This window comes from Anastrepha ludens, chromosome 2 (genome assembly GCF_028408465.1).
Source record: "Anastrepha ludens isolate Willacy chromosome 2, idAnaLude1.1, whole genome shotgun sequence".
Taxonomy (NCBI): domain Eukaryota; kingdom Metazoa; phylum Arthropoda; class Insecta; order Diptera; family Tephritidae; genus Anastrepha; species Anastrepha ludens.
The window spans coordinates 28,077,526-28,104,483 of NC_071498.1; the positions used below are offsets into that span (position 1 = coordinate 28,077,526).

Consider the following 26,958-nt stretch of genomic DNA (forward strand, 5'->3'; position numbering starts at 1 on the left):
AACAACGAGAGAGATGTATTTAGTTTTTGCTTTTGGTACCTAGAATGAGAGATTGAAAATTTAACGCAACTTAAACAAAATTTTGGCAATTTAGAAACTAAATAAATAGGAAAATATAAAACTTGCAACCTTACCGCTACTTTATGCCTTGGTTCATTAAATCCACTATTTTCTCGGCAAATGGCTGTAGTGATCGATATTTCGTAAAGTATCGATCAAACAATTTAAAGTTTACGCTCGTTGCCAAGGTGACATTTCGCACTAAAAAAATGCTTCTGCTGTTTTTTGTTTGTTCCATTCAGTTGTGAGTTACAGGGGGGTTAACAATGGAAGTCAACAAATAGAAAATTCGGTGCATTTTACCGTTTTTTTTTTTTTTGATAAATGCAAAAATGCAAGCCAGACTTCAGAACTTGTGAATGGTATTTATGGTGCCTGTTATAGGGAATGTAACAGCTCATTACGAGCAGTTTTGATTTCGTCGATTCCGTTCAAGCATTTTTGATGTTAAAGAAAATGTCGAAAATGTCGATAAAATTACAGAAATATTAAAGTTGGCCGACATGCCATGCCGATCCACTTCCATTTGCGACGCCGTACTTCGAGGAAGATGGGTATTTGTTTAGTTATTACGTAGAGGTCAGTGTACCTTATGGTTTTTGGCAGAATATCCGCATAAATAGTGTTCCCTTCTCACGAAAAAATTGTATCTCATTACATGAAAGAACTATTATAGAGTACGACACTTTATGACCGCCATTTGTAAACAAAGAACAGCTGAGGACTGTGAGCGACATCATCCGCACTGTACATTTTTGATATTATTTATGTTATGTTGAATGTTGTAGAAAAATTTGGCTACATTACTCATTTACGTGCTTTCAATTTATAAAATATGTTTAATATATATAATTTTTATGTTTAAAAAAATATTAATAATTGGCGCGTACACTTCTGTTACATGTTTGGCTGAGCGCCTCCTCCTATTTGAGTTGTACGTTTTGATGTTGTTCCACGAATTGAGGGAACTATAGTTTTAAGCCGACTCCGAACGTCAAATGGTTTTTTATGAGGCAGAAATACACTCGGAGGTTTACCATTGCCTGCCGAGGACCGACCGCTTTTAGAACAACCTTTTTCTATAATTTTGGTGTTTCATGTAGTTTGTACCCATCAAACCTCGCACTCGCGAGCCATTCGGCTACGGCAGCCACCTCTTCATTCATTCTGCACTTTAATTCATTTAAATAATGGTACACCTCTTCCGGATAAATAAAAATTAAGTGAGTACAGACTCAGTGAAAATTGTCAAGCAGACAAAGCGTTTGCACATTCCATACAAACTAACAAATTTTTAAAAATATCGCAATTTAATTGATCGAATCAATAAAACTTGGGAATTACAAGTATGTACATACATATTTCAATCTTTTTCAGTTCAATTAAAATTAATTATTTTGCTATATGCGTTGTTTGCAACTGCTGGTATGGGTATTCGGCAGGGCTGGCATGGGTTTTGATGAATTACCTTTGGTGTGGCGATTTACGCATTGAAATTCCTCTTCCTCACTTGTGTGTATCTTCCTCCCTGATACTGAATTATTACCTTCCCAAAAGAACTGTAGTTTATACCCATAAAAACAATTTCTATTGTTTATCTGTGGGCCTCACAGGCCTCTCCGTTCATTTCTGCAAATTCAAATGTCCAAATATATAAATATTAATTTTTCGTTGTGGAGATTTGTTTTAAATCGTCTATTAATTCGCATATTTTATAACTTCACCTCTAATATTTCTTTGTTTTCTCTACTCTGCTTTACTCTACTTCGTAAAATTTTAATCATGGACTGAATGAATTTGAGTTGAAATGAATTTATCTGTTATGATTTATTTCATTTATTTATGTTTTGGGAATTAAATATATCCATCTCGAGTATTTGATGCTATATATAAAACTGTAAAATGAACAAATTCATGGTACCTTTGGACTCAAGTCCGCGGGTCTAAAAAAGAAAGAAAAAGCGTCATACCTCCATTATAAAAGAAGCAAAATTGCTGAATTTTTGTAGAATTGATAAGCCCTAAAACTAAATACGATGGAAGTAAAATGTTCAAAACTAGGCGGTGCCCTGCCCACTTTCTGCTATAAGCGACCACGACCTAATAAAACTTACCCACGCATTTCTCCCCAACTAATTCAGAACCGACATATATATTATTGCGATCAGTCAAAAACCACGAGAACATTTTATATATTAAGACACAATCTTCCTCCATTCCACAGTGGTTCAGAGTAGAGCTTACGATTTTATGCGCACATTTACGAACAGCCTGGGCGTATGAGCAACGAGAACTCGCTCACACCAGTTCTCGAAAATTTTCGGCCAAGCGCTCGAGTATATCGAATTTTTTCGAGTAATTTGAGCGAAGCATGTTTTAATTATTTTGACTTTTTGGCAGCATTTTTTTAAGGTTATAAACAATGTTTTAACATCTTGGAAAGCTAAAGAATTCACAATTTTTGTTTAGCTGCTCAAATTGTTAAAAAGCTCGAAAGTTTCGAACAAACAATGGAGCAGTTGAGCAATGAACGAAATTCGAGCGAGTATACAGCAACTCGCACTGCTCGATACACGACTATCTAGAGCTTTAGCTAAGCGCTCACATTTAACACAAATAAATTCATATATCCTATGTGTTGTGACCGAATATTCTAAAATTTGAACACAATAATGTGCTTCGAGGCACATTTGAAATTATGATTTGTTCCAATACCTCCACTCATACTGGAATTATAGTCGAAAGTATGGTCACGAAGAATGGATAAGATACACTATCCATTAAATTATAAGAATAGCTGGGCCAAATGCAAGGTTATTAGAAGTATTTTAATCCAGACATATTTTCGGTTGGCGGCTGCCGTAGCCGAATGGGTTGGTGCGTTACTACATTCAGAATTCAGAGAGAATGTTGAATCTCCGTGAAAGATCAAAATGAAGAAAAAAGTTTTTTTCTAATAGCGGTCGCCCCTTGGCAGGCAATGGCAAACCTCCGAGTGTAATTCTGCTATGAAAAAAGGTTCTCATAAAAAATATCTGCCGTTCAGAGTCGGCTTGAACTGTAGGTCCCTCCATTTGTGGAACAACATCATGACGCACGCCACAAATAGGAAGAGGAGCTCGGCCAAACACCTAAAAAGGGTGTACGCGCCAATTATGTGTATATATATATAAATATTGAATGTGAACAGAGCCTCGTATCCTAAAAACAGCAAACTTATGTATAAGTGGAGCTCTTAGAACCACTCCCACAGAAGCACTAAACGTAATTTTATACTTATTGCCAATTGACTTAAATGGTAAGCAACTAACAGCAAATCCCCAGGTTGTTTCAGAGAAGATTCAGGAGTATAAAGGACGAACTCCAGTGATATTACAATGGGATTGTCAAGGCCTAAATGTGTCGGACAACAGTCACTCAACCTGATCCCTTGTGATACCACCGGAACTATCCTATCCTTACTCTACTTGGCCCCCCTTAAGCCATTGGGTGGCCTTTGAAAATCTGGCTATACTAGCTAGTGTGAGATTCGCAACATCCGCAATTTTGTCCAGAAAAGCGAGACCGAGCAATCGCAATCGTCCTCTACACAGAGCTATGCACTCACATAGAAGGTGCTCGACTGTCTTTTCCTCTTCTATATCCTGACAGCTTCTGCAATAGTCATTGGATGGTACCCCTAATCTACTGGCTTTTCTTCCTATTAGACAATGCATAGATAGGACACCTATTATGATTCTTAAATCCTTCCTACTTAATTTAAGTAGATTCTTAGGGCGATCCATGTTCCATTCAGGCCACGTTTGTCTACTAATAACGAAGGTATTTACCTGGTTCCAGTTGGAATTTACAACAGTAATAGTGTTTCCGTCTAATAAAAGTTTACATGCCGCCAAGGGCATGAGTATGTCGACCTTGTCCAGACTAGTTTGGAGCGAGAAGCCCAATCTAACTAACTCATCTGCCTTATATATAGTATAAATATATAACCCCTTTAGGTGTTTGGCCGAGCTCATCCTCTTATTTGTGTTGTGCGTCTTGAACTTGTTCCTCAAATGGAGGCACCCACAGTTTAAAGCCGACTCCGAAGTGCAGATATTTTATGAGGAGCTTTTTGATGGCAGAAATACACGCGGAGGTTTGCCATTGTCTGCCGGGGGGCGACCGCTATTAGAAAAATCGTTTTCTTCATTTTGATCATTCATCGAGATTCGAACCTACGTTACCTCATCTGCCTTACAATTACCTTTAATGTTACGATGTCCTGGCACCTAGAGTGGATTGATAGAAAAATACTGTGCAAGTATTTCAGAGACATTAACAGTTACGTAATACATTTTGAGGTTTGTTAAAAATAAATAAAAAATATATTAATTGAAATATATTAAAAACCTACCTCCTTCTTTCAATTTCGCTGCTATATTTTTTTATAAATATTGTTTGCTTTTTTATTCGTCACTTCCAACACTTACGAATTCGTAGGACTTCGCACAAAATAGTCGCAAGTAATGCAACCACATGCATTTGATACTCGTCGCCCGTATTTGTTTCACATTGAATAATTCGAACAAATTCGCAACCAATGTAACCGCAACCTAAGGCGATCTGTTCTATGTTTTGCTTTTTCTTAATAAAAATGTTAACGGTATTGACATCAAACTTGAAAGTTCGTTAATTGTTATTCATTGGTTTGCAGTTATGTAACCTATTTTAGTATAATAATAAAGTGCAAGTTTCAAGTTAGTAAAAATCCCGTTAATTTTTATGCACACGCACCTATGCACCAAGGTATTCTAATTTTGTTCACATAAGAGTTGCTTGTAAGGGCATAAAGTAATCGAACTCCAAATGATGAGATAAGTCGATTCAGCCAGATTTGTCCGTCCGTGCGTACGATAACACAGGCCGACAAAATTTAACCAACATTCAGACCCAGAAACCAGACTATATATTTCCGAAGGTTTATGATGCGCTGAATCCAAATCTGGCCTCAGAATTGCTCTATCAGCTCTGGTTTTCGAGATATCCTAACCTAAAAGTGCAAAAAACCCCATTTTTGCCCATATTTGAGGTTATGTAGCCCTGCAGATGTTTTCTTTCACCAAAATTAAAGGATGGCATCTTTAAATACAATCCTTCTTTTTTCAAATGGCGTTTTGTTTGCTCAAATATCATTTTTTTTCGCAGAGATATCGCCTTTTGAAATTTTCATGTTTCGAAATTTTCCTACACCTGAAAATCGATTAAGATAACATAGACATGATATATTCGATTACTAATTTTCTTGAATTGAGTCTTATTTTTCTTAAAATTTTGTCTCACACCATAAGTGTGCTGACTCACCACATCCCTACACTATCTAACCTTTGGGTACCGAGTCACACACAGCCCTAACCCCTAGAAACCACCCCTATCATACCGCGAGCAGGCTAACCCACATAACCGCAAGCAGGCTTTCCCACAAACTCCAAATTTATATACTATTAATCCATATATTTCAGGCCCTCAAACCCAAGAAAATTAGTAAGCGACTATATCATGTCTATGTTATCTTAATCGATTTTCAGGTGTAGGAAAATTTCGAAACATGAAAATTTCAAAATGCGATATCTCTGCGAAAAAAATGATATTTGAGCAAACAAAACGCCATTTGAAAAAAGAAGGATTGTATTTAAAGATGCCATCCTTTAATTTTGGTGAAAGAAAACATCTGCAAGGCTACATAACCTCAAATATGGGCAAAAATGGGGTTTTTTGCACTTTTAGGTTAGGATATCTCGAAAACTCAAACTAATAAATTAATTTTAGTTATCAATCCGAATTTTGCATGGACAGAGAAGCAGATATTAGTTTAAATTATTTCGGATACTTTTCCTTGTAGACTAGTGTAATTAGTACAAAAATTAATATATTTTAATGAAAGTCCAACTTTTTGTCCTTTGTCTTTGTAGTTTGGTATTAAAAATAGGCGAAATCGCTCAGTAACCGCCCTCGGTAATTTTCAAAAATGAAAAAGGGAGATAACTCTTTTTTAAACTTAGAAAAATTATAAAAATTTGATACAAATAATAAACAAAAATAAAAATAAATATAATGCAAGTAAAATTTTGGAAAATTGGCTGCGCAACGCCCACTTTCGGGTAAATGCGTATATCTCAACAGCAGGGAAACTGACCCGAACTTGGGACATGCACCGTTCCCTACCTCATTTCGATCATAAGTATGATTAAGGTCGAATAAAACCACGTCTACTTTTCCACGCTTTATCGAGGAAAAGTTAAGATATTTAGGCACAAAGGAAGTGTATGTCAAAAATTAGTAAAGTTGGTCGATAACTACGCCCACCACAGCTATTACGTTAATTTGCAAAAAAGTAAAAGTGCCTAATGTTTCTAAGTGGATAACGTTGTGCCCAATGGCATGGCACCCAAGCTTCGTCACAAAGGCAGAGACGTCTGACAGCCCATATCTTTTCGGGATATACTCAGTGCAGTCAGAAATGCCGACTGGTACGGAATGCTATCCTGAAAATGGTAATAAAGCAATAAGATGGTGATGTACAGTTCATCTTCAACGGATGCATGCCTCGCCTAAGGTAACTTTCTATCACCTGCAAAATTGCGGCAACTGTGGATTACCTAGCACAGCATTTCTAAAGCTCATTCCGTGGCAAATAGTAGGCTGAAAGTCGTCTCAGATGCGGACATACCACGCTACATAATTATTGTGGATTATTTCACGTAGCTAGATAGGTTCTCAAACGAAAATACTCTTTCTTTGATTCGGGCTCAAAATGAAAACTGAGTGCAATGGGGTGGTGAGAATTCAGTGATGGAAATAGCCATCGCCGTTGGCCCACTGACGACGTATCACGGCAGTGAGGTTTCTATGTTAGCTATGGGTTTTGTTAAGTTCAAAATCAAGCCAAAAGACAGTCACTGTGGCAGCTGAGGAAGCCACTGGATGCGATAAAAAGACGACGGAGGAGCAGTCCTGTTGCTCCATGACAGTGAAGGTAGGTGAGTGCCTATGTGCATATCAGAAGGCACCAATAAATCAACCGCAGACTCATATCGCACAGAAAAAGCCTCTAATCCCTTCTGTGCAACCAACAATCCAGCAAATATGGGAAGAAATGCAACGGAAAGTTATGCCCGTTGCCTCTCCGAGTAGAAGCGTTTCACATATTTTTTTAAACAAATCTAAACTGGCACCGAAGAGTGAGAGAAGCGATGGAGCCCTAATAGAGAAAGAAGCTGGGGAGCAATAGACGGAGGGAACTAGCTAGTCCTGCTCGCAAACATCGCCAGTCATTTCTTCTCCCCAGAGGAGAACATGAGACTATGTTAGTCTCCGCATATTTTCCGAGTGAAAACGAGGCGATCGAACTCACGAAGTAAAAACCTTCGTCGAAAGGTGTTGACGAAGTACCTGACCCTGGATCCCGTGCGGCGACGGAAACGCTCAGACAGCAATAACAGGGGTAAGTGCCTAGTTGATTTTACAACTAATACTATGTCCGACAAAGTCTAACTCACATACAGGAAAAAACAATTTGTACAACAATTGGAACACCAATAACAGTTAGAAGCTATAACGAAAAATTTCTTTTGACAATAAAATTTACTCCCACTGAAGTACATAAAAATAAAGTTGATGTAGATTAGAAAAACGTTAGTGTCGATGAAGACTAAAATGACTTCTAATTCACATGAGCATTAGAATGCTAATAAAAAAATTGTGCATGTGCAGAAGTACCGGTTTACCGTTCACACACTTCAGGACATTATTATACGAGTATAGATCATTTCTGAAAAACTTAACTGGTTTCGAGATATTCGATTCTGAAAATTTTTTAAAAAAATATTATATTTATTTATGTTTTTGTTTGTACGTCCACTTTTTTTAAATGTTGGTTTAAGGATCAGATTTTCCATGTAATAAAAATCATCAATAAAATTTGAACCAAGCCCTGCCTCTTTAACAAAATATTGATCTTACGATTTTTCACAAAATGTTTCCTGCGTCACATTACATATAAAAAATATGCAACTACAAAATATTTTAGGAACTATTAGTAATTTATTTATTTATATTAATTACAATTAAAATTATAATTAATTAAGCACTAGCTGCCAGGGCTATCGGCTTTAGTAGTCGTTTTTAGCTATCCAATAAGGCATAAAATTCTAAGAATAATATAATTGAATAGACACAGCAGGGAGTGCAACAGGTTGGAAGAGATAAGATTACGACAAATTTCGCGAACGAAAAGAGAAACGAACGAATAGCTGACGGATATGACCAAATTTGTGTAATAAATTTTAATCTAAAAAAGGTACAAAATAAATATAGGCCATGAACATGAAGAGAAGCTCAGGTGAAAATTGCAAATTAAAAATCACCAAAACAAAGTAAAGTGAACACGAAAAATAAAATCGCAAGAAATGCAACAAGCCGACAATCAGCTGTTTATGGATATGGCGAAAAACTAAAGCTCAATTGATATCTATGGTTACAGTTATGCTGAAAACAGTGAACACCGTAGACGCAATCCCGACTCAGCTGTTCTGATCAAACTAATGAGAACCCCATGTAAATGAAAAGTTCCTTCCTTCCGTATCGTAGTACCGTAGATTTTATTTCACGATTGTTAAAAAAATCCCGTAATACCGACCCAGCTGATTGCTCTCTCACCACACAGTGCTGCCAAGCAGTACATTTCGAAATTATTTACAAAATAAACTTAGAAAAATTATAATTTTTGTTAAAATAGCTTAAAAATACTGTTGAATAATGTTAATTATAGATAAATGAACTATTTGCATTTGTTGGTTTTTGGCTTTGGTTTATTAAACAATGAAAAATTGTAACAGATAACGCGGATGTGTGAAAAAGTGTGTAAGCAAAAATATCAATGGCAACATTGTGTAGATACAACCAAACACATACACACACAAACCGATGTATTGTGAAAATATGTATGTAATTAAAATAACGCAGTTGTTCTCGGGGGTGAGTTTTTGTGCACGGTAAGAGACTGCGGTAAGGGATTCCGTGCGGTCTTCACTGTTTTCAGCATTATGGTTATGACATTATGGTATGGAACCACCAATCGAAAGTATTGTTGTCCATAATAGCATAAGCAGACAGCGGCGTTAATCGGGATTAACGACTTAAATCGGATTTATCTCAGGAATTGAGTGCAACTACTTAGACTTAATTCTCATAAGTTAAGCGGATCAAGGGAATTTTCGAAGGCAACATTGATGAAAAACGACAGTTAAATCTATTGTGAATGAAAAACTTTGAATGTGAAACTTTTAAAGAGAAGAACAAGAAAGACTTTATGCAATACTAATTAGAACTAACACATACGAAATTACATTAATTATTTTGATATTTCGGAGCAATTTGAGAAATGGAAATTTAATATTTTTTTTTTTTTAATAAATAAATTTGTATTGTATCAGGGCAGCTAATACCCGTATTTGTTGCCTGCATTCCATCTTTTAAGGACAAAACTACCCAATTAGCAAATCAGCTATTACCTAATTCTCATAATAGCCGACAGCCACACTAAAATTTTAATCATATTAACTACCCGGGAAATTCCGATTAACGCTATCGTCTGTCAACGATATAAGATTGGTCGTAACAGCTCAGCTAATTTAACATTTACTCCCTGAGTTTGGGAGTCTGCGAATATAACTTATTCCAGATATATCCTGCAAGTTTGCACAAACTGTTCTGCTCAAAGTAATATAATTTAAACTGAAACAAATTAATCTGTGATTGTTGCTTGGTGGATCTGATTTTATTATTTTCTTGACCACCATTGTCAATTTAGTGTTATCTTTTAGTACAAACCAGCTTTGACACAAATCTATTATATTCAGGTTTTATCTGGCAAATATATGTTTATAAATTTACATAGAAATATTCTTGTTTTCCTATTGACTTTGAAAATTAAAAACCCCAGAAGAGCACAAATGAAGTAACTTTAACCAAATCATCTTAATATAAATTAAAGTTTCACACTTTGTAAAATATTTGAAATGATTAAAAACTTTCATACAAATTTAAACTTTTTAATTCGAATTTTTTGAAAATTTTCATTTATAAAATATCAGTTCAAAGCGCCTTAACTTTATAAATTTCATTTTTTTTTTACTTATGGCGGGATTAAATGTAAACTCGGTACTAAACTAAAAACCAGATTCTAATTTGATTATGATGAAAGTAATCTATGGTTTTTAGAAAGCGGTTTATTTCCCGACTTCTGGCAGCATAAGTCACGATTACCAATATCACTCTGGTAATCGAAGGTACCTTTAGTTACGGAAAATATATTTAAATTATCTGCGTGAAGTAAGAGTTCGTGGAAAGAAATATATCTACTGAAGCGTCACAGTCTTTGTCTTTTGCTTGTGGTTGTATAGTGTATGAGGAAATAAGTAGGTTTGACGAGCCATGATGGAAAGAATAATGAGATGGCGCCTATCGTGGTCCCGTTACTTTGCTCTCAACGAATTTGACAACGAGTTACGTGATTTTAGCTCCAGTATGGCCAGATTACCATTTTCGTAACTTGATTTAGCATTTTTATTGTTATTTAGTCTCGGAGTTTTAGTTCTTTCTTCATGACATTTTTCTAGCCTGTTCTAATTAAAATGTAATGTTAATAATTTTGTAAAATATACATTTTTTAATAATTATTTAAATAATTCACTTAGTTTTATTTAGCTTTATTTTTTTTTAACATCTGGTGGCATTGCCCGCGATTGCAGGTGTTGTTGGTGTTCTTCTGCTTTCGGCAGTCAAATCTCTCTCTCGCTACTGCAGTGTTGCCTAGCTTTGGATATAAAAACGCACTAAAATGCCCAAATAAAACACCAAATTTTTATTGAATCACTTAAAGAACTTTGTATGGGTGACAAATTGTCTTTAAAATATGCGTTTTTTTTTAATAAAGTGTTATGCTAATGTACAATTTAATTTAGGATTTTTTTTTTTGTTAAGCGAGACTATTTTGTTAAGGCAACGACTTATTTGCTATATTTGAGGTTATGTAACTAGATAAGGTACTCTTTTTATAAAAATGTCAGTATGGTTTCTTTAGTATTTTCTGGTATTTTGTTGCTTATTTTTACAATGAATACACCTCTTGATGCCCTATGTCCCACTAAGGATTAATGGCCGGAAGAAACGATTACACCTCTATGGTTTTAATCCACATTCAGTCAATTCAAACGCCTTTTAAAATGTATAAAAACGTTTTAAATCTTAAGAAGAGTTGAGATAGGGACAATTAATATTTTTGCATAACCTTAAAAGGAGCAAAAAATTAAATTCACACTTTCAAAATATCAAATTTTATAAGAACCAACTACCTTTTTTAACCTTCTTTTGTATAGTAATACAGTTTTTTTAACTTAAAGTTTCGGTAGCTTTAAATTAAAAAAACACGAAACAAACACGAAACTTCAAAATTTTCGCATTTTCGGTTTAAAAAAGCACTAAATTTATTGCGAAGATCAAATAGTTGGCAATACTGCAAAACTTGGAAAAACGTGACGTCACGTACGCTCTGATGGGCGCAATCAAGGTGGATTTAATAAGGTGACAGCATTCACCCAGCTGAATTTTTCGCCGTAGGTATGGCTTACGTCAAAATGATATGCTTTGTTTGTATGTTTACATTCGTATGTTTACATTTGCTTGCTGATTTTGACATGATGCTTGCACCAAACGCAACAACAAATACATGTAGGGTTTTACTTATATGTTTTGCTGTCACCTGTAATAAATTCGCCTTGGGCGCAATCTTCTTTCTATCATTCTTGTTGACGAGCCACTTGTGTAGTGTATTCCGCACTTATGGGATTGATAGTAGATCATAAATCGATTGTTTTCAACTATCGACATCGAACCTTTTTTTCGGAATTATTATTTTGCAATAAGACGTTTTAAGCCACAAATGCTTTGTAAATAGTACAGATTTTTTCTGTTATTAAAGTTAATCATAAGTGCCGATAGAGTAATTAGGGGATTTGTTATATGACTATACAAATTACATCTCCGAATTGCACATATCTTTTCCCATGCTAATATTTTACATAGCACCAGTGTAATATTTTTGTAAACTTAATAATAGTCATGGCTGATGCACCCTCAACAAGCCAAAGTAGTCGGATGGAACCACCTCCAGGACTGAAAGCACTCATTGATCACTGTCAGAGTATTTATCCAGACCAAGCCAACCCTTTGCAAGTAACAACAGTTTTAAAATATTGGCTTGGCGGGCAGGATCCTTTGGATTACATCAGCATGTATAGTAATAGTGGAGACCCAGAAAGAGGTATTCCGCCTCATTGGCATTACGTAAGTTTCGGATTAAGTGACCTACACGGAGATGGACGAGTGCACGTCCAGGAATCCAACGAAATGAATACTCGGTCCGGTATGGGATTCGAATTATCATTTAGGCTGCTAAAAAATGAAACGGAAAAGGAAAATAGTTCCGGAAAACCACAACTCCCACCAACATGGCCAGCAAACTTACTACAGTCCATAGCCCGTTATTGCTTCGAGACTGGAAATATGTTGTGTTTCGGAGATAACATACCTTGGCGTAAAAGTTTGGATGGCAACACAAACTCACAGTTGAAGAATATACTAATTGCCGAAGATCCACAGCTCAGCTGTATTCAGACAGTGTTCGGTACCGTTGAGTTTTGTCAGATTGTCGGTGTTACAGATGAAGAGCTTGAACAAGCTTCTCGCTGGAATGGGCGTGGTGTGCTGAACTTCTTGCAGCAAGACATTAAAACTGGTGGTAATTGGTGGATTACAGATATGAGTCGCTCTCAAAGTGTTTTTGAGCTCTTTCCGGAATTATTATTAAACTTGCAAGATGACCTGGAAAAACAAGGCTCAGATTTGGCTGGTGTAAATGCCGACTTTACATTCCGAGAAATACAAAAGCAACAATGCATTAAAACTGAAATTGATTCAAATAAATTAAATGAACAATGCGTTTTCGAGGAAAATAATCTACTTGAAAAATTGCAAATCAAGCGTGAGGATGCTGGTTTTCCACAATCTATGTCAATGAGTAGTGTTTCTTTACATAAGTCATGCCCTCTCAGTTATCAGCCGCATTCGGCTGACTCCATATCAATGGATGGTATAGAGATTACTTTGGCGCCATATGCAGCAAAATATCTCATGTTAGCAATAAAAGATCGTATTCGCCATGGTCGTCATTTCACCTTCAAAGCCCAGCACTTGGCGCTAACTCTAGTAGCAGAATCTGTCACTGGAGCAATTGTGAGCAAAGCTTCCCCTTTTGGTATTATTGGGTATTGGATACAAGTTCTGATTCCAGACGAATTGGTTTCTCCTATGATGGAGTCTTTCAAAAACCTCCAACTGGACGATGTGACGGAAAGTACGAAGCGACATGAACTAGAGTGGCCGAACTGGAAATTAAAGTTAATAATTGATAATCCTAGCAGAGGAATAAAACTTCCTATGGGCTTATAAATTTACCGTAGTCATTATAAACAAAATAAAACTCGATATATAATTAGAAGAAAATTTTATGTTGCTCTTAACAGACAGGTCTGCGAGTGAAAGATGGCACATCTATATTATTTACTATTTTGAACTGGAGCACTAACTGTAAAATATAGAATTGTAACATTCTTACAAAATCTCATTTTCTCCAATTTAACTTAAATATTAACTTTTAATTTATAGTTTTATAATTTCTTAATCATAATGAATTAGGATAAATTTTTAAATTTGCATTCGAACAAAACTATTTAAGATTTAATGATAGATTTAAGATTTGGTAAATTGAGGTTAGTATGGGCGTGACAGTTAAACAATTCGCAAGTAATAATATAGCCATGTTAAGTATCTACACTTTTTGCTTCACTATTATGTTATTGGCAAAGAATAAATAAGGCAAATATTTTCACACAAATAAAAGCGTTATTGAAACATACATATTTTATACACTCCAGTATGAATTGATTTACTTTTTAAAATCTAAAAGCCAAATTTTTTCTAGCTTTTAAGCAGCTTCAACTTATGTCTGGAACCACAAAACCTGTGACGGCGAGGTCCGGCAAATTGCCGCTTCTTGCGGATGATGTTTTTAAACAAATAATGGCCATAGCATAAACAATGAAATTAAGTATGAGAGGAAATTGACTGAATTGAAGAGAAAATGTAGTTATTGAAGGGGATTGAACGCCTGTGCAAATGAAGAACATATAGCAAAAGCTAAAACATAAAGAAATGAATTATAGGCCTGTCACAATGGGTCTGGTGGAACAACAAGTTTGTGTTTTATGTTACTCCATGTACGGCACGTACGTACCGCCTTCAACGGACTCATTGTGACAGGCCTATACAATCAAAAGGATGAAATTAAACGTGAGGTTAGGGAAGCTCCACACAAAATCGGAGACCAAACCCAAAGCAATGTGGCAGCCTCGCATTAAAGTTATAACACCAAAAATAAAGAAATATTTGGAATTAAAATACATATAAATAAAATTAATTTCATGAACCCTCTCTAACGTCATCGTATAGACCAATCAGCTTACTGCCCTGCCTCTGGAAGCTTTTTAAAACAAAGTACTGGGGATCTACTTTGTAATGAGATAAGAAAGTTAAAATTTTTGTATAGCAAATATAGCATTTAAAAATATAAATGCATATAAATATTTAACAGAAATATAGATACAAGGAACTTAGCTGCATTGTTAACCTTTTGTTCAAATGCAGAAGACAATACAATTTATTTTTGTAATTATTCGCATCGAATTACAGAGTAGACCCCCTAATATTTAAAATACATTCTTTCCTTAGTAATCATTGCAATACAAACACATCAATTAGAATTTCATGAGAAAGACGGAAATATTAAACAGGTGAATCGTAGTGCCAATGAAACAAGACAGTCATGTGAACCAAAAAAGAGAGTTACTCGCCAATTATTCCCGACGCTGCTCAAATAAAGTCTTGTCACGAAAGTATTTTACATAAAATTAGTAAATTACTGCATTCAAACTCCCATAGCGTTTTTAAGTCGCACATCTCTGACAATCGATTCACGGGAGCAGTATACAGAATAATTTCCGATAGCGGCTGGTATGCCTCAAGAAAGCGTTCTTGATCCGATGTTATACCTTTAGTAGAAATGTCTTAATTTCCACATTTGCGGACGATACCGCAATTATATACCGAAAAATGCCCAATGAAAAGATATTATTTCCAAAAAGTTCTAAATAAATATGAAAACTTAAAATTTACATTGGTTAATCAACCGAAAATTTGCATTACAACGTAACCTCATTCACCAAACAACCCTCTTCCCTTGGACCAAACCCATCGAAACAGCATCTTTCTTTAACCCCGCGTTGTTGTTGTTGTAGCAGCATAAACATTTCCATACATGTGCTGTAGTGACAGTCCTTGACCGGATGACCGCATTAACCCAACATGTTTGCACCTCATCAGCTTCCGGGACATCGTTGGGATCAATACAGCTCTAGGGTAATATTATAGATTGCTGAACAAAGGCGTATTTGCTCAGTTTCCAATCTGATTAGGTCGGCCTTGTAGACCTAATATAGGACTCCGGGACCAGGGTTTCAGCTCACCGAAAATGTGTGGCTAGGAAGGCACTTGCGTTTTCTTCCTCATTCCTCGACTTTCATCTTAGCTAAGCCTTTGTGAAGTCTTTCCGCTACTGAACTTCGGATGATCCTACGACAGTCTTTTTCTTGTGCAGTGGCAGACCAAACGATGATTCTCATCTGGCGACGGAGTTTTTGTCTCCCTAAAAGTGCGTCCACGCGAGGACAATATTCTTGAGAGCTATGTTCACCTACAGCATGACTTGGACCACTATTAAATTAATTAATATAGCTATTTTGCACTTCACACGCTATAGGTCTCTCCGCCGAGAGATCGCATATTACCTCGTTGTTACAATTCCTGATTACTGTTATCTGGACCCTGTAGACCCACGGCTCTTGAGCCGGCATTATACCCAGATTATTTGAGATAGACCTATGCGCTTTCACGACCAGGGTCAATCTGGTATCCTGTTACGTGGTGTGGGGTTATTAACTAATCGGCTCGTCGGATTTATATCCGGCCAAGGACTGACACTTCAGCACCATTCTTCATATATATGTGCGGAATGTTTACGCTGCTACAACAACAACAACAACATCTAAAGCTCTGACATGATCTTCCGATAGCTGATAGTAATAGTTGTTCTTCGAGGTATAACCCCTCTTCTTCGTTGGAAGTTGAGTCCGTGATGACTAGACCGTGGTAAATTCCCTGACTGGTAGAGGACTCATCATCCTCGCGGGTATGTTCCTCGAAGAGCGACATCCCCGCTTCCCGAGCTTATTTGTCCGGCTTGCTGCTAATGCCCTTCGTACTACTTTTGTTGTTGTTATAAGTTGTATTCATCTTGTACTTTGTATGACTGCCTGCTAGACAGAGCGAGCTCAATATTCTCTAGCCCAAAAAAGATAAACGTGATGTCAGGATCCAATTTGAGGCCTCCACATCACGCCAAGCTATATACAGAGACGTTGATTGCATGCAAAGCAAATATGTATACGAGCTTGTTTGATTATGAACAAACTTTTAAACTCATTTTTTGATATTTTACATAGAATTTGTTGATTATTTTTATTTTATTTGTTTTTCTTTTTATGACTTTAAAAATCTTACAATCAATAGGGGATATAAAGTTTTCTCATACTTTTATTTTTATTTAATTAAATTGATTTGATAATTATAATTATAATCAGTGATGGTAAATGATTTTTGGAAAAATCCCTACACGGCCCAAAAAAATCCCCTCCTTTTCCCTACGCTTACAAAAAATTTTCCCTACAAAATTCCCTACATTGTTTTCTCCTGTGTTTACACTATAATGAGACACTTGCAACGTCAAAATTGAATTATTTGCTTAAGTTTTGGACTTGGTGCTATATTAACACTTTATAATAAAAACAAATTTTATTTGAAATATATATAAGTACATATATTTATTATATTATAAACACAAATGTAAAAAAAAAATTCAGCAAAAAGACTAAAAACTAGACTATTTCATTACATTCAGTTCTGCTCGAAGCAAGACAGAGTTTTTATTTTTTCAGAATCCGGCATGGTTTCTTTTAAGAGTGGGATTAAATGGTTCACCACTTGCTTTTGCAAATCAGACTTGTCGCAGTTCAAAACTTTGTCGCACGCAGCGCATTTGCATTTGATCGTTAGCCACAGTTTCCAACCAGTCACTTAAATTATCGTCGTCAAGCCACTTGTTATTGAACTTTTGTTTCCGATACTTGCATTGTTTTTCCTGGTGTTCCTCCGAGCTCTTTTCTGTAAAATATATGCATTTTAAATATAAAAAAACTTAAACTAAAATAATTGCAAATTTACTTTAGAAGTGAAAACCACCAGAAAACGAGCGGACAACTAACAATTTTCGCGCGAAGAAAAAGCCGCGTTTGCGTTAACGTAAAACGTAAAAATGGCAATGTTGGCGTATTAACGCTTTTAAAAGTATGCTGCCATAAGAAAAAAAAGTCTGGCATGAAATCTTACTGCGGATTTTTATTTTAAATGAACTTTTTTTAATTCTTCCCGCTATTTTAAAATTTTTTCTGCCCTTTTTGGAAATTCCCTACATTTACAGAATTTAAAAAAATCTGTCCTTCTTTTCTTTACACCCACATTTTTCGACAAAAATCCCTACATGTAGGGAATTTTCCCTACATTTACCATCACCATTATAATTTATAATTGATTTGATAATTCCTATTGTAAGCTGCGTTGTCTTTTTTCGTAATAATGTTGCATTTATTCCCTGCGCCATGGCTGCCAAATTTTAGTCTTCTTTTCTCGAACTGTCAGGCAAAATTGCAGTATTTTCTACCATATACACAAACTGATGTGCGTTGTCCGGCTGGTTAAAATATATCTAACATAATACATAAGCTCGTCAAAATTGTTGTGCGATAACTTTATTTGTTAAAAAAAAGGAAATTAATCGTTGAAACTAATATATCTTATATATAAAATAAAGTCAACTTTTTGTGTGTGTTCGCTAACCGGCCGTGTCTTTGCACCGAATTAAACCAAACGTACACACATTGTTAAGTAGGTATTGAAGATGGTTTCCGTATAGTTTGGATACCTATTGGTAGATAGGGTCTCGAGATATAGGTCAAAACGTGGTCCCGGGTAACCTTCGGACGTGTATGTACAATATGGGTATCAAATGGAAGCTGTTGGTGAATGCTTTAGTTCAGAGAATTTTTCACGCCGCTCCGTGACTAGGGTCTCAAGATAGAGACCAAAACGTGAATCCTAGAATGCGTTTGTACAATATGGATATCAAATTGAAGCTGTTGGTGAATGCTTTAGTACAGAGTATTTTTCATGCCGCTCCGTGACTGGGGTCTCGAGATAAAGGTAACGTGGACCCGGGTAACCTTTGGTTGTGTATGTACAATATGGGTCTCAAATGAAAGCTGTTAATAAGTGCTTTAATACGGGGTAATTTTCATACCTATTGATGACTAGGGTCTCGAAATATATGTCAAAACGTGGACCCCGCCGTGTCTTTGCACCGAATTAAACCAAACTTACGCACATTGTTAAGTATTGAAAATGGGTTTCGTAAAGTTTGGTTGTAATTCGGAGCAGTGGCAACGGGTACAGCGTTCTTTTGAACCACACATAATGTCGTTTACTTTTATAACGCTTGGGGCGGAACTGAACTGTCAAATTGACAGTGTGAGTTACAATGTGTCAATATTTCTTTCTGATTTGGATGCCATAAGGAGAAGACGTAAGGGCAAAGTGTAAAAATTGTTTGTGAATTTTTTTGGAGTGGATTTTGGAACAGTGAATAATTTCTTACGAAATTTGAGAATTTAATGTGAAATCCGAATGTTCAAATGAAATTATGTGTTCGTGGAAAAACAAAATTTTTCGTTTTTTTTTTTGGAAAATATAAATGGATAATGGTTAAAAAAGCTCCAATGCTTAATAAAACATATAAATTGAAACGAAAAATTCATGGATGATCAGGAAAAAAGACGATTGTTTCTTAGTTATTTATTTGCGTTGATATCAAATTTAAAAACAATCTTCTTTTTTCCTGATTTGCAATTTATATTTTATATTTACTCAAAAACAAATAGAAAAACAAAAAATATTATTTATGCCAAAGCGCTTGAATAAAGAATAAAGAAATAAAAAATATGAAAACCATATCTTTTCTGTTCTAAACCATATCTATTCTATTTTAGTGTGCCCAGCGAAGCGGGCCGGGTTTGCTAGTTCAATATATTTCAATACTGTGTTTAAATTCTTCTTATAAAATTGTTCGAAACAGTTTGTTTTATAACTGCACTACTCCGACACTAGCAAAAAATTACTTCTGGAGTGATTAAGGTACTTGACCACCTTGGAAAGCTAAAAAGTACAACATATTCAATAATTTTTTTTCATGTTCTGTATAATATATTAAAATAAATTTTTTTTTATAATTTTTATTTAGAGCTTATATAATACAAAAAAAAATTGATTTATTAAAATTTCTTTTTTTAACATATATCCAGGAGGCGCCAAAGTCGAGGCCTGAAGAAAATCATGTCTTGCGGCGGACAGTTAATCTTAGAAATGGTAATTCTAAAACAAAAGAGAGAAACAAAATTTTCAAAAGGAAGGTTCCTTGCGTGAGAATTTACCACAAACTGAAAAAAAAAAAAATAATAAAAAAATGGCGGATGTTTGAAAAAAAGTTAAGAAAACACCCCTGTTTTTCACAATGTTATGCTTAAAAAGCAATACTTTATTAACTTTTTTTTTGCAAAATGTGGTAAATTGGCATACAAAACATCTTAACAAATAAAACAAGACCAAAATCATTAAAATCGGCTAAGCAGTTTCGGAGATAAAGTGTCCGCCATTCGAAAAAAAGTCATTTCTGGAAAAACGCGTTTAAAGTTAAAACTTGCTATTTTCTTTCAGCTGAGTCAGCAAGTAATGAGTGCAGGATGCGCCTGCACATTTTCACTGATTTCACTTTGTTAGAATTCGAATTTAAAAAAACAGTTTCAGGTGATGATTTTTAAAAGTATAAGGATTGAAAAAATGTAAAAAAAAAAATTTAATTTTTTGAAACTTATAAGGTGGTCAAGTACCTTAATAAATCTTCTTCATTTATTAAACTAATTTTAAGTCTCGCATCTTGATGTTTTGTTTTTTGTACTTGGCAATACTATGGCGTGAAGTTAGCTGTTTTGTTGTGTCATCAAAACTACTGAGAACTGAGGAATAAGAAACAAATAGAAATTTCAGTAGCTTAATTTTCGCGAAGGGTTACTATAAATTGAACTTAATTGTATAAAATGGAGCCTTTGGTAGTCAACCAGCCTGTTGTCATTGATAATGTAAGTATATATTGTCTTATTTACCGTAGTAATAAACTTAACAAGAACGTCTGGGCGTGGAGCCAACTTCCAGTGACATCACTCACCTTTTTCTGCAGACTTTTGAAGCTACTGGTGACGTCCCACTCCTTTCTGGTCTGAACTACTGTTACTTCTAAATCAATATAAACACGTACAAAGTGGTGACTAATCCTTTGCATGCCTTTCGCAACTTCTGAGTTGTTAAATTATGAAAGCGTTTAAGTGCTTTCAAATAAGAGTTTTTTTTATTAAAAAACATTATTTGCAAACAATTTTGTTAAAATTTTGTTGTAGTCAACGTTTGTATTTTATACAAGATGTTGGATCATATTGGCCACCCAGTGAAATACCTTCGTCTAGATGTAACTCACGGCCATATTGTAGAGCGTATATTACTGGGTGGTATTCTCGAACCCAAGTTACCGGCAAGCTCAAAACACTATTCCTATCAATTTGTCTTCCACATTTTCCGTAGGGCACTTTGAACGCCTCTGGTTTTGAGAGCTTACAGTATGGGTCACGATAGTAGTCTCGAAAATTTTGACACTCCAGGTAAAAATTATCAATATTGTCCGACTTGCTATAGTTCACTAAGTCCATTTTGGGCGCAAAATTTAAGATGGACTTTCGTTGATTTCTGGAACTCTTTGACACGGTCAACATATCAACCTCAGGCGCTATAATACTCTTCATTTTTAAATTGCAGAAATGAAAAACCCGGAAAAAATTTAATTAAATAAATTTGAATAATTAGAAAAATTGAAGTCGTGAACTTGAAATTGTCAATTTATAACTGTCGTTTTTCACACAGGGTTCTGGTGTGATAAAAGCTGGCTTTGCCGGTGAGCACATTCCTAAGTGCCGGTTTCCCAACTAGTAAGTAGTATTGGTATTGCAAATAAAGAAAAAATAATAATTGTGCAATTACTTTTATCAGCATTGGACGCCCTAAACATGTTCGTGTAATGGCCGGAGCTCTCGAGGGCGATATTTTTGTCGGTCCCAAAGCGGAAGAGCATCGTGGCCTGCTCAGTATACGCTACCCCATGGAACACGGTATTGTTACTGATTGGAATGACATGGAACGCATTTGGAGTTATATTTATAGTAAAGTACGTTGGTTGAAATTTTTAAAGTCTTCCCTTCACATTTTTATGTAATTTTGAAACAGGAACAATTAGCAACATTTACAGAGGATCATCCAGTTTTATTAACGGAAGCTCCACTTAATCCCAGAAAAAACCGCGAAAAGGCAGCTGAATTTTTCTTCGAAGGTATCAATGTGCCCGCACTTTTTGTGTCAATGCAAGCCGTTCTCAGTCTGTAAGTTGTTTTTGTCGGAAATTTTATTGTTTGATATTGTCACGCATTTTGTGTGAAGCTATGCAACAGGTCGAGTAACAGGCGTAGTGCTTGACTCCGGCGATGGCGTTACCCACGCAGTCCCTATTTATGAAGGATTCGCGATGCCGCATAGTATTATGCGTGTAGACATCGCAGGGCGAGATGTAACACGCTATCTTAAAACTCTTATAAGAAAAGAAGGCTTTAACTTCCGATCAACAGCAGAATTCGAAATTGTACGCTCTATTAAGGAGAAACTATGTTATCTCGCGACTAATCCCCAAAAAGAGGAAAGCGGGGAAACAGAGAAAATTGCTTACACATTGCCGGATGGAAAAACTTTAGAGGTAGAGTATGGATTTTACTCGAATCACTAAACGCCCAAAAAATAATAAGATTATTATTGCAGATTGGACAGGCAAGGTTTAGAGCTCCAGAAGTGCTGTTTCGGCCAGATTTGCTTGGAGAAGAGTGTGAGGGCATTCACGATGTGCTTGTGTATGCCATTGAAAAGTCGGATATGGATCTCAGAAAAATGTTGTATCAAAATATCGTATTGTCCGGTGGCTCAACACTATTTAAGGGCTTTGGTGATCGTCTATTATCGGAATTAAGAAAATACTCAGCAAAGGACTTAAAAATTAGAGTGAGTTATGCCGAAAATATACTTAGTATCCGTACTTTATTCGTGATCGTTGCTATGTTATTAGCTGCAGTTCATATAAAATTACGTTTTACTTAACGCGATCGCCTAACTTAAAAAATAGCGTTACAAAATTATAAAAAGCTCCCATAACAACCACTCCTTTCGAAAACAGTAGTTGGTGGTATCAGGCGTATAAGAAAATGAAAAATGTGCATTGAATAAGAAAACTCATGTGTAAGACTGACTACTCATAGTTTCGATTATTTGGCACTTAGTCTTGAAACAAAAGTAGTGCATTTGGAAAAAAATTGGGACAGGTACAGGTACACAAAAATTCTGAAAAAACTTAGTATTTGAAAATTAATTAATTTTAGTAATCTTATGAAATTAGACATTTTTTTTCAAATGAGAAAAAATAGGCAATACCGAAAAAATTTGGGACAGGTACACACATTTTTTTTTATTTAAGCATTTGAAAATTAATTTTAGTAATCTTATGAAATTAGAAATTTTTTCCAATGGGGAAAAATGCGCATTACAGGTACACAAAAATTCTGAAAAAATTTAGTATTTGAAAATTAATTAATTTTACAAAATTAGACATTTTTTTTAAATGAGAAAAAATACGCAATACCCAAAAATTTTGGGACAGGTACACAAAAATTCTGAAAAAACTTAGGGTTTGAAAATTAATTAATTTTAGTAATTTTATGAAATTACACATTTTTTTCAAATGAGAAAAAATACGCAATATCGTCAATGAAAAAAAAAAAATATTTAAATCATAGGGATTTTTTAGCAACTTCGAGCTTGCCACTTATTGTACTAAATTTTATATGCTATAAACTGCATTTCAAAAATATTTATAGAAATTTTCTTAAAAAACCGTGCAATTTGAAGGAAAGGTTTGTGACATTTTTCGAATTTTTGTATAAAATTTGATCGTTGGATTTATATGTTTTTTGTTAGACAATGAGCTATAATTTTTAGGAAAAAAACAAAAGAATATTAAAAAAAAAATTAATTGGCCAAAATGTTGATGTGCTATAGTTGTTGCAAATATGTAGTTAACCCATTCGCGGAGAGTAAAAATTTCAGTGAGGTGCAGAAATAGATTTTGTTTGCAAATTATTTGTGACATCCGAAATCTTATTAGGCACACTTTGGGAGAATAAGAAGAAAAACACAAATATTTACCGTTAGCTACAATGAATGAGACAGCATACAAGATCAACATTTCCAACTAGAATGACGAGAATGCTATGGCACTCATTTAAGAAATATTAGTTTGGGGGAATATAAGTCCGTTATTTTCTCGGTAAATGGCTGTGTTGATCGATATCTCATAAAGTTTATGCTCGTTGTCAAGGTGACATTTCACATTGAAGAAATTCGTTTGCTCTTATTTTTGTTGGTTCCATTCGGTTGTGAGTTACAGGGTGCTAACAATGGAAGTCAACAAAGAGAAAATTCATTTGCCCAAAAAATTTACGCAAAAATATTAAAATTCTTTTCCCCCAACCTAGTACAGTGAAACCTCCCACAAGCGGACACTCACGGTTCCACAATTTTCGTCCGCTTATGGGGAGTGTCCGCTTATGGGGGTTAAAAAAAACTCTAGATTAAAATTACTATCCCACCTCTTTAAATAATTTTTTTATGTTCTTTTATGGTACGTTCAGTTTTTTTCATATTTATTGAAAAATATATATGTATGTATGTACATTTTTATATTGGGGCAATGAGTATATTTACACATTTGAATATACATATTTGATTCAACATATTTATATTTTAGGCTTCAAAAATTCATATACCGTAGTCTGTCGTAGATTTTCCTGTTTATGTTTCACAAAAAGGTTTTCAAGATGACATTCTAAAGTCTTGGTGTATTGGAATCCAGTAATATCGTCTCTTAGAAATTGTTTAATGCTTCAGGATATGACTTCATCTGGCATTCATCCTGGACACATACATGATTTGAGTCTCCGCTTTCTCCGTCAGATAATTCCTCAGTATTAATTTCGTCAATGACAACGTCAATATTATTGTCTTCTGTATTAACAACTTCGTCGATTAACAAAAACTCATCTGTATACTGACCTTGCTGATTTTCATTTAAAATCTTTATCAAAGCCGCTAGTGTCGATATGGGAATATCATCCTCTGCCTCGAAGTCAGAACATTCAAGCGGAGCTTTTTGAAACCCGGCTTTCGAAAAACAATTCTTAATTGTTTCTGCCGTTACGTTGTCCCATGAAGATTTAATAAAAAAAACAGCCTCCAAAATGTCAAAAGTTTTTGAAAGTCTGTCCATTGGAATGCCTCCTAATTTTGTCAAAATATGTTTGATTATATGGCATCTGTAATGACACTTAAAATTTTGTATTATACCCTGATCGAGGGGCTGACAAACGGATGTTGTATTAGCAGGTAAAAAGATCAACTTTATGTTATCTAGTTTAATATCTCGAGGGTGAGTTGTAGCATTGTCCAAAAATAATAAAATTTTTCTCTTCTGGCAGCCCATTTTTTTATCAAGCATTTCTAGCCACTCACACATAATTTCACGAGACATCCAAGTTTTCCGGTTTGACTTCCATTCCCCTGGCAAACTTCCTATATTGCCTCTTTTAAAGGCGCGTGGGCATGCTGCTTTTCCGATAACCAATGGCTTTTCTTTATCTCCAACCATATTGGCACACAATCCTCGAAATTAACCTCGGAAGATTCCCCACATATTCTTTTGAAAGTCACATTATGACGCCTACGCCATTTCTCCAATCATCCATTTGACGCAGAAAAATTTTGAATACCTAATCGGCCAGCGATTTCTTTTGCTTTTTCCTTTATAATAATACCCGATATTGGTATATTTTGGCTTCTGGCCTTAACGAACCATTCGAAACTCAAATGGTCAATTTTTGAGCCATCCGCGTTTAAGAACTTTTTCTTTTTGTTGACGTTATCACCGCCAATCCATATTCTTTTAATATCTTTTATTTCAACTATTGTCTATCTACTATCTTTGTTGTCCGTGGATTAGAGTATCGCGTCCGCTTATGAGAGGTTTTTATTGTTTTCTTTACACATTTGTTCAATGATATATTTTGCTTGTTCGTTACCGAGAGGTCCGCGTCCGCTTTCGAGAGGTGATTAGAACAAAAAAAATGAGAAAAAGTGTCCGCGTCCGGTTATTAGAGTGGAATTCGTTCTAAAAACCCAACATAAAGTTTGGTTCCTCAGTTTTTGGAGTGTCCGCTTATTGGAGTGTCCGTCATATAAAAAAAACAAAATATTCACAGTTTCACAAAAAATAACTACAAAAAACTAAACATATTTTGATATGTTCGTTAAAGACATGTCGTTTTAAATAAACGAAATTCCTGCATAAAATGCTAGAAAAAATTATATTACATCAGTTACACCTTAAGTTATTCACTGTATTAATGATTACCCACAATACCTCAAAATAATGCGGTTGAATAATAAGATGGCTTACTTAACCTTTTATTATTATGCTCTGTATTATGTAAAATAACTTCAATGAATGTTAAGCATTTCCACCTTTCTAACTATGTTTTTTTTCGCTACACAGATTGCTGCACCACAAGAACGTCTATACTCTACGTGGATGGGAGGCTCAATTTTAGCGTCGCTAGATACTTTTAAGAAAATGTGGATAACGAAACGTGAATATGAGGAAGAAGGACAACGAGCCGTGCATAGAAAAACTTTTTAAAAGATTAATCCAATAATGTTTGTGTATTCATAACGGCAAGCCGACGGTATATATTTAAAAAATGAAAGACAGATCCTTGTGTCGTATAACCGCAGGTTGGGAACAAAAGGAAATATATACTAGATATACTTGTACTGTGACAGCTAAGTAAATTCAAATAATTTAAAAATAAAGCTACATTACTTGTATGTGATATGTTTGCATTACCTAATTGTATTAAAATTAAATTTGCTTAGAAAACAAACCTATATTAAATATAAAATCACTATAAATATGAAATTTTTAAGGGAGGCTTTTCCCATATAATAAAATACTCTAATCATGTAAAAGACTTACATATAATACAATTCGTTCTTAGGGTCTGTGCCAATGTGATAGGAAAACACTCTGGGGGTTAACTCTCCTCGATTTATGAAGTGCTGAAGTGAGAACATTTTTCACCACGGCATGGAAAAAGGAATTCTATTTTCAAATGAAAATTATGTTGAGGCTGTGCACCTATCGGTAACTGTTTACTCTGTGGTGAAATGAAGAATTTGCTATGGTGGAAAGATAAAATGAGTTCTTGGCCATTGTGACATTGAGGTGAACTTCAGAGCTGGCGAAGTAGCAAAAATCGGTACCATATA

At 35.1% G+C, this 26,958-nt stretch overlaps 3 protein-coding genes across 3 annotated transcripts; 2 read left to right on the forward strand and 1 right to left on the reverse strand.

Moving 5' to 3' along the window:
* Positions 1-11,982: 11,982 nt before the first annotated feature.
* LOC128866958 (suppressor of fused homolog) lies at positions 11,983-14,074 on the forward strand. The gene has a single exon (XM_054108032.1). It carries the CDS (start codon positions 12,220-12,222, stop codon positions 13,606-13,608), a length of 1,389 nt encoding a protein of 462 aa, XP_053964007.1. The 5' UTR covers positions 11,983-12,219; the 3' UTR covers positions 13,609-14,074.
* Positions 14,075-20,419: 6,345 nt separating this feature from the next.
* On the forward strand, positions 20,420-26,522 carry LOC128866967 (actin-related protein 1). Its single transcript, XM_054108044.1, has 7 exons — positions 20,420-20,576; positions 21,409-21,473; positions 21,535-21,709; positions 21,769-21,920; positions 21,979-22,288; positions 22,351-22,587; positions 26,186-26,522. Exons 1-7 carry the CDS (start codon positions 20,535-20,537, stop codon positions 26,327-26,329), a joined length of 1,125 nt encoding a protein of 374 aa, XP_053964019.1. The 5' UTR covers positions 20,420-20,534; the 3' UTR covers positions 26,330-26,522.
* LOC128866972 (uncharacterized) lies at positions 20,669-21,393 on the reverse strand. Its single transcript, XM_054108056.1, has one exon. It carries the CDS (start codon positions 21,288-21,290, stop codon positions 20,892-20,894), a length of 399 nt encoding a protein of 132 aa, XP_053964031.1. The 5' UTR covers positions 21,291-21,393; the 3' UTR covers positions 20,669-20,891.
* Positions 26,523-26,958: the final 436 nt, after the last annotated feature.

What these genes read in the sequence shown, in the direction of transcription:
- LOC128866967 (XM_054108044.1), top strand. Translation starts at nt 20,535, where the DNA reads ATGGAGCCTTTGGTAGTCAACCAGCCTGTTGTCATTGATAAT. An exon ending in AAGTGCCGGTTTCCCAACTA is followed by an intron (nt 21,474 to 21,534) that starts GTAAGTAGTATT and finishes TACTTTTATCAG; the next exon opens with CATTGGACGCCCTAAACATG. An exon ending in CGGATGGAAAAACTTTAGAG is followed by an intron (nt 22,289 to 22,350) that starts GTAGAGTATGGA and finishes TTATTATTGCAG; the next exon opens with ATTGGACAGGCAAGGTTTAG.
- LOC128866972 (XM_054108056.1), bottom strand. Translation starts at nt 21,290, where the DNA reads ATGAAGAGTATTATAGCGCCTGAGGTTGATATGTTGACCGTGTCAAAG.
- LOC128866958 (XM_054108032.1), top strand. Translation starts at nt 12,220, where the DNA reads ATGGCTGATGCACCCTCAACAAGCCAAAGTAGTCGGATGGAACCACCT.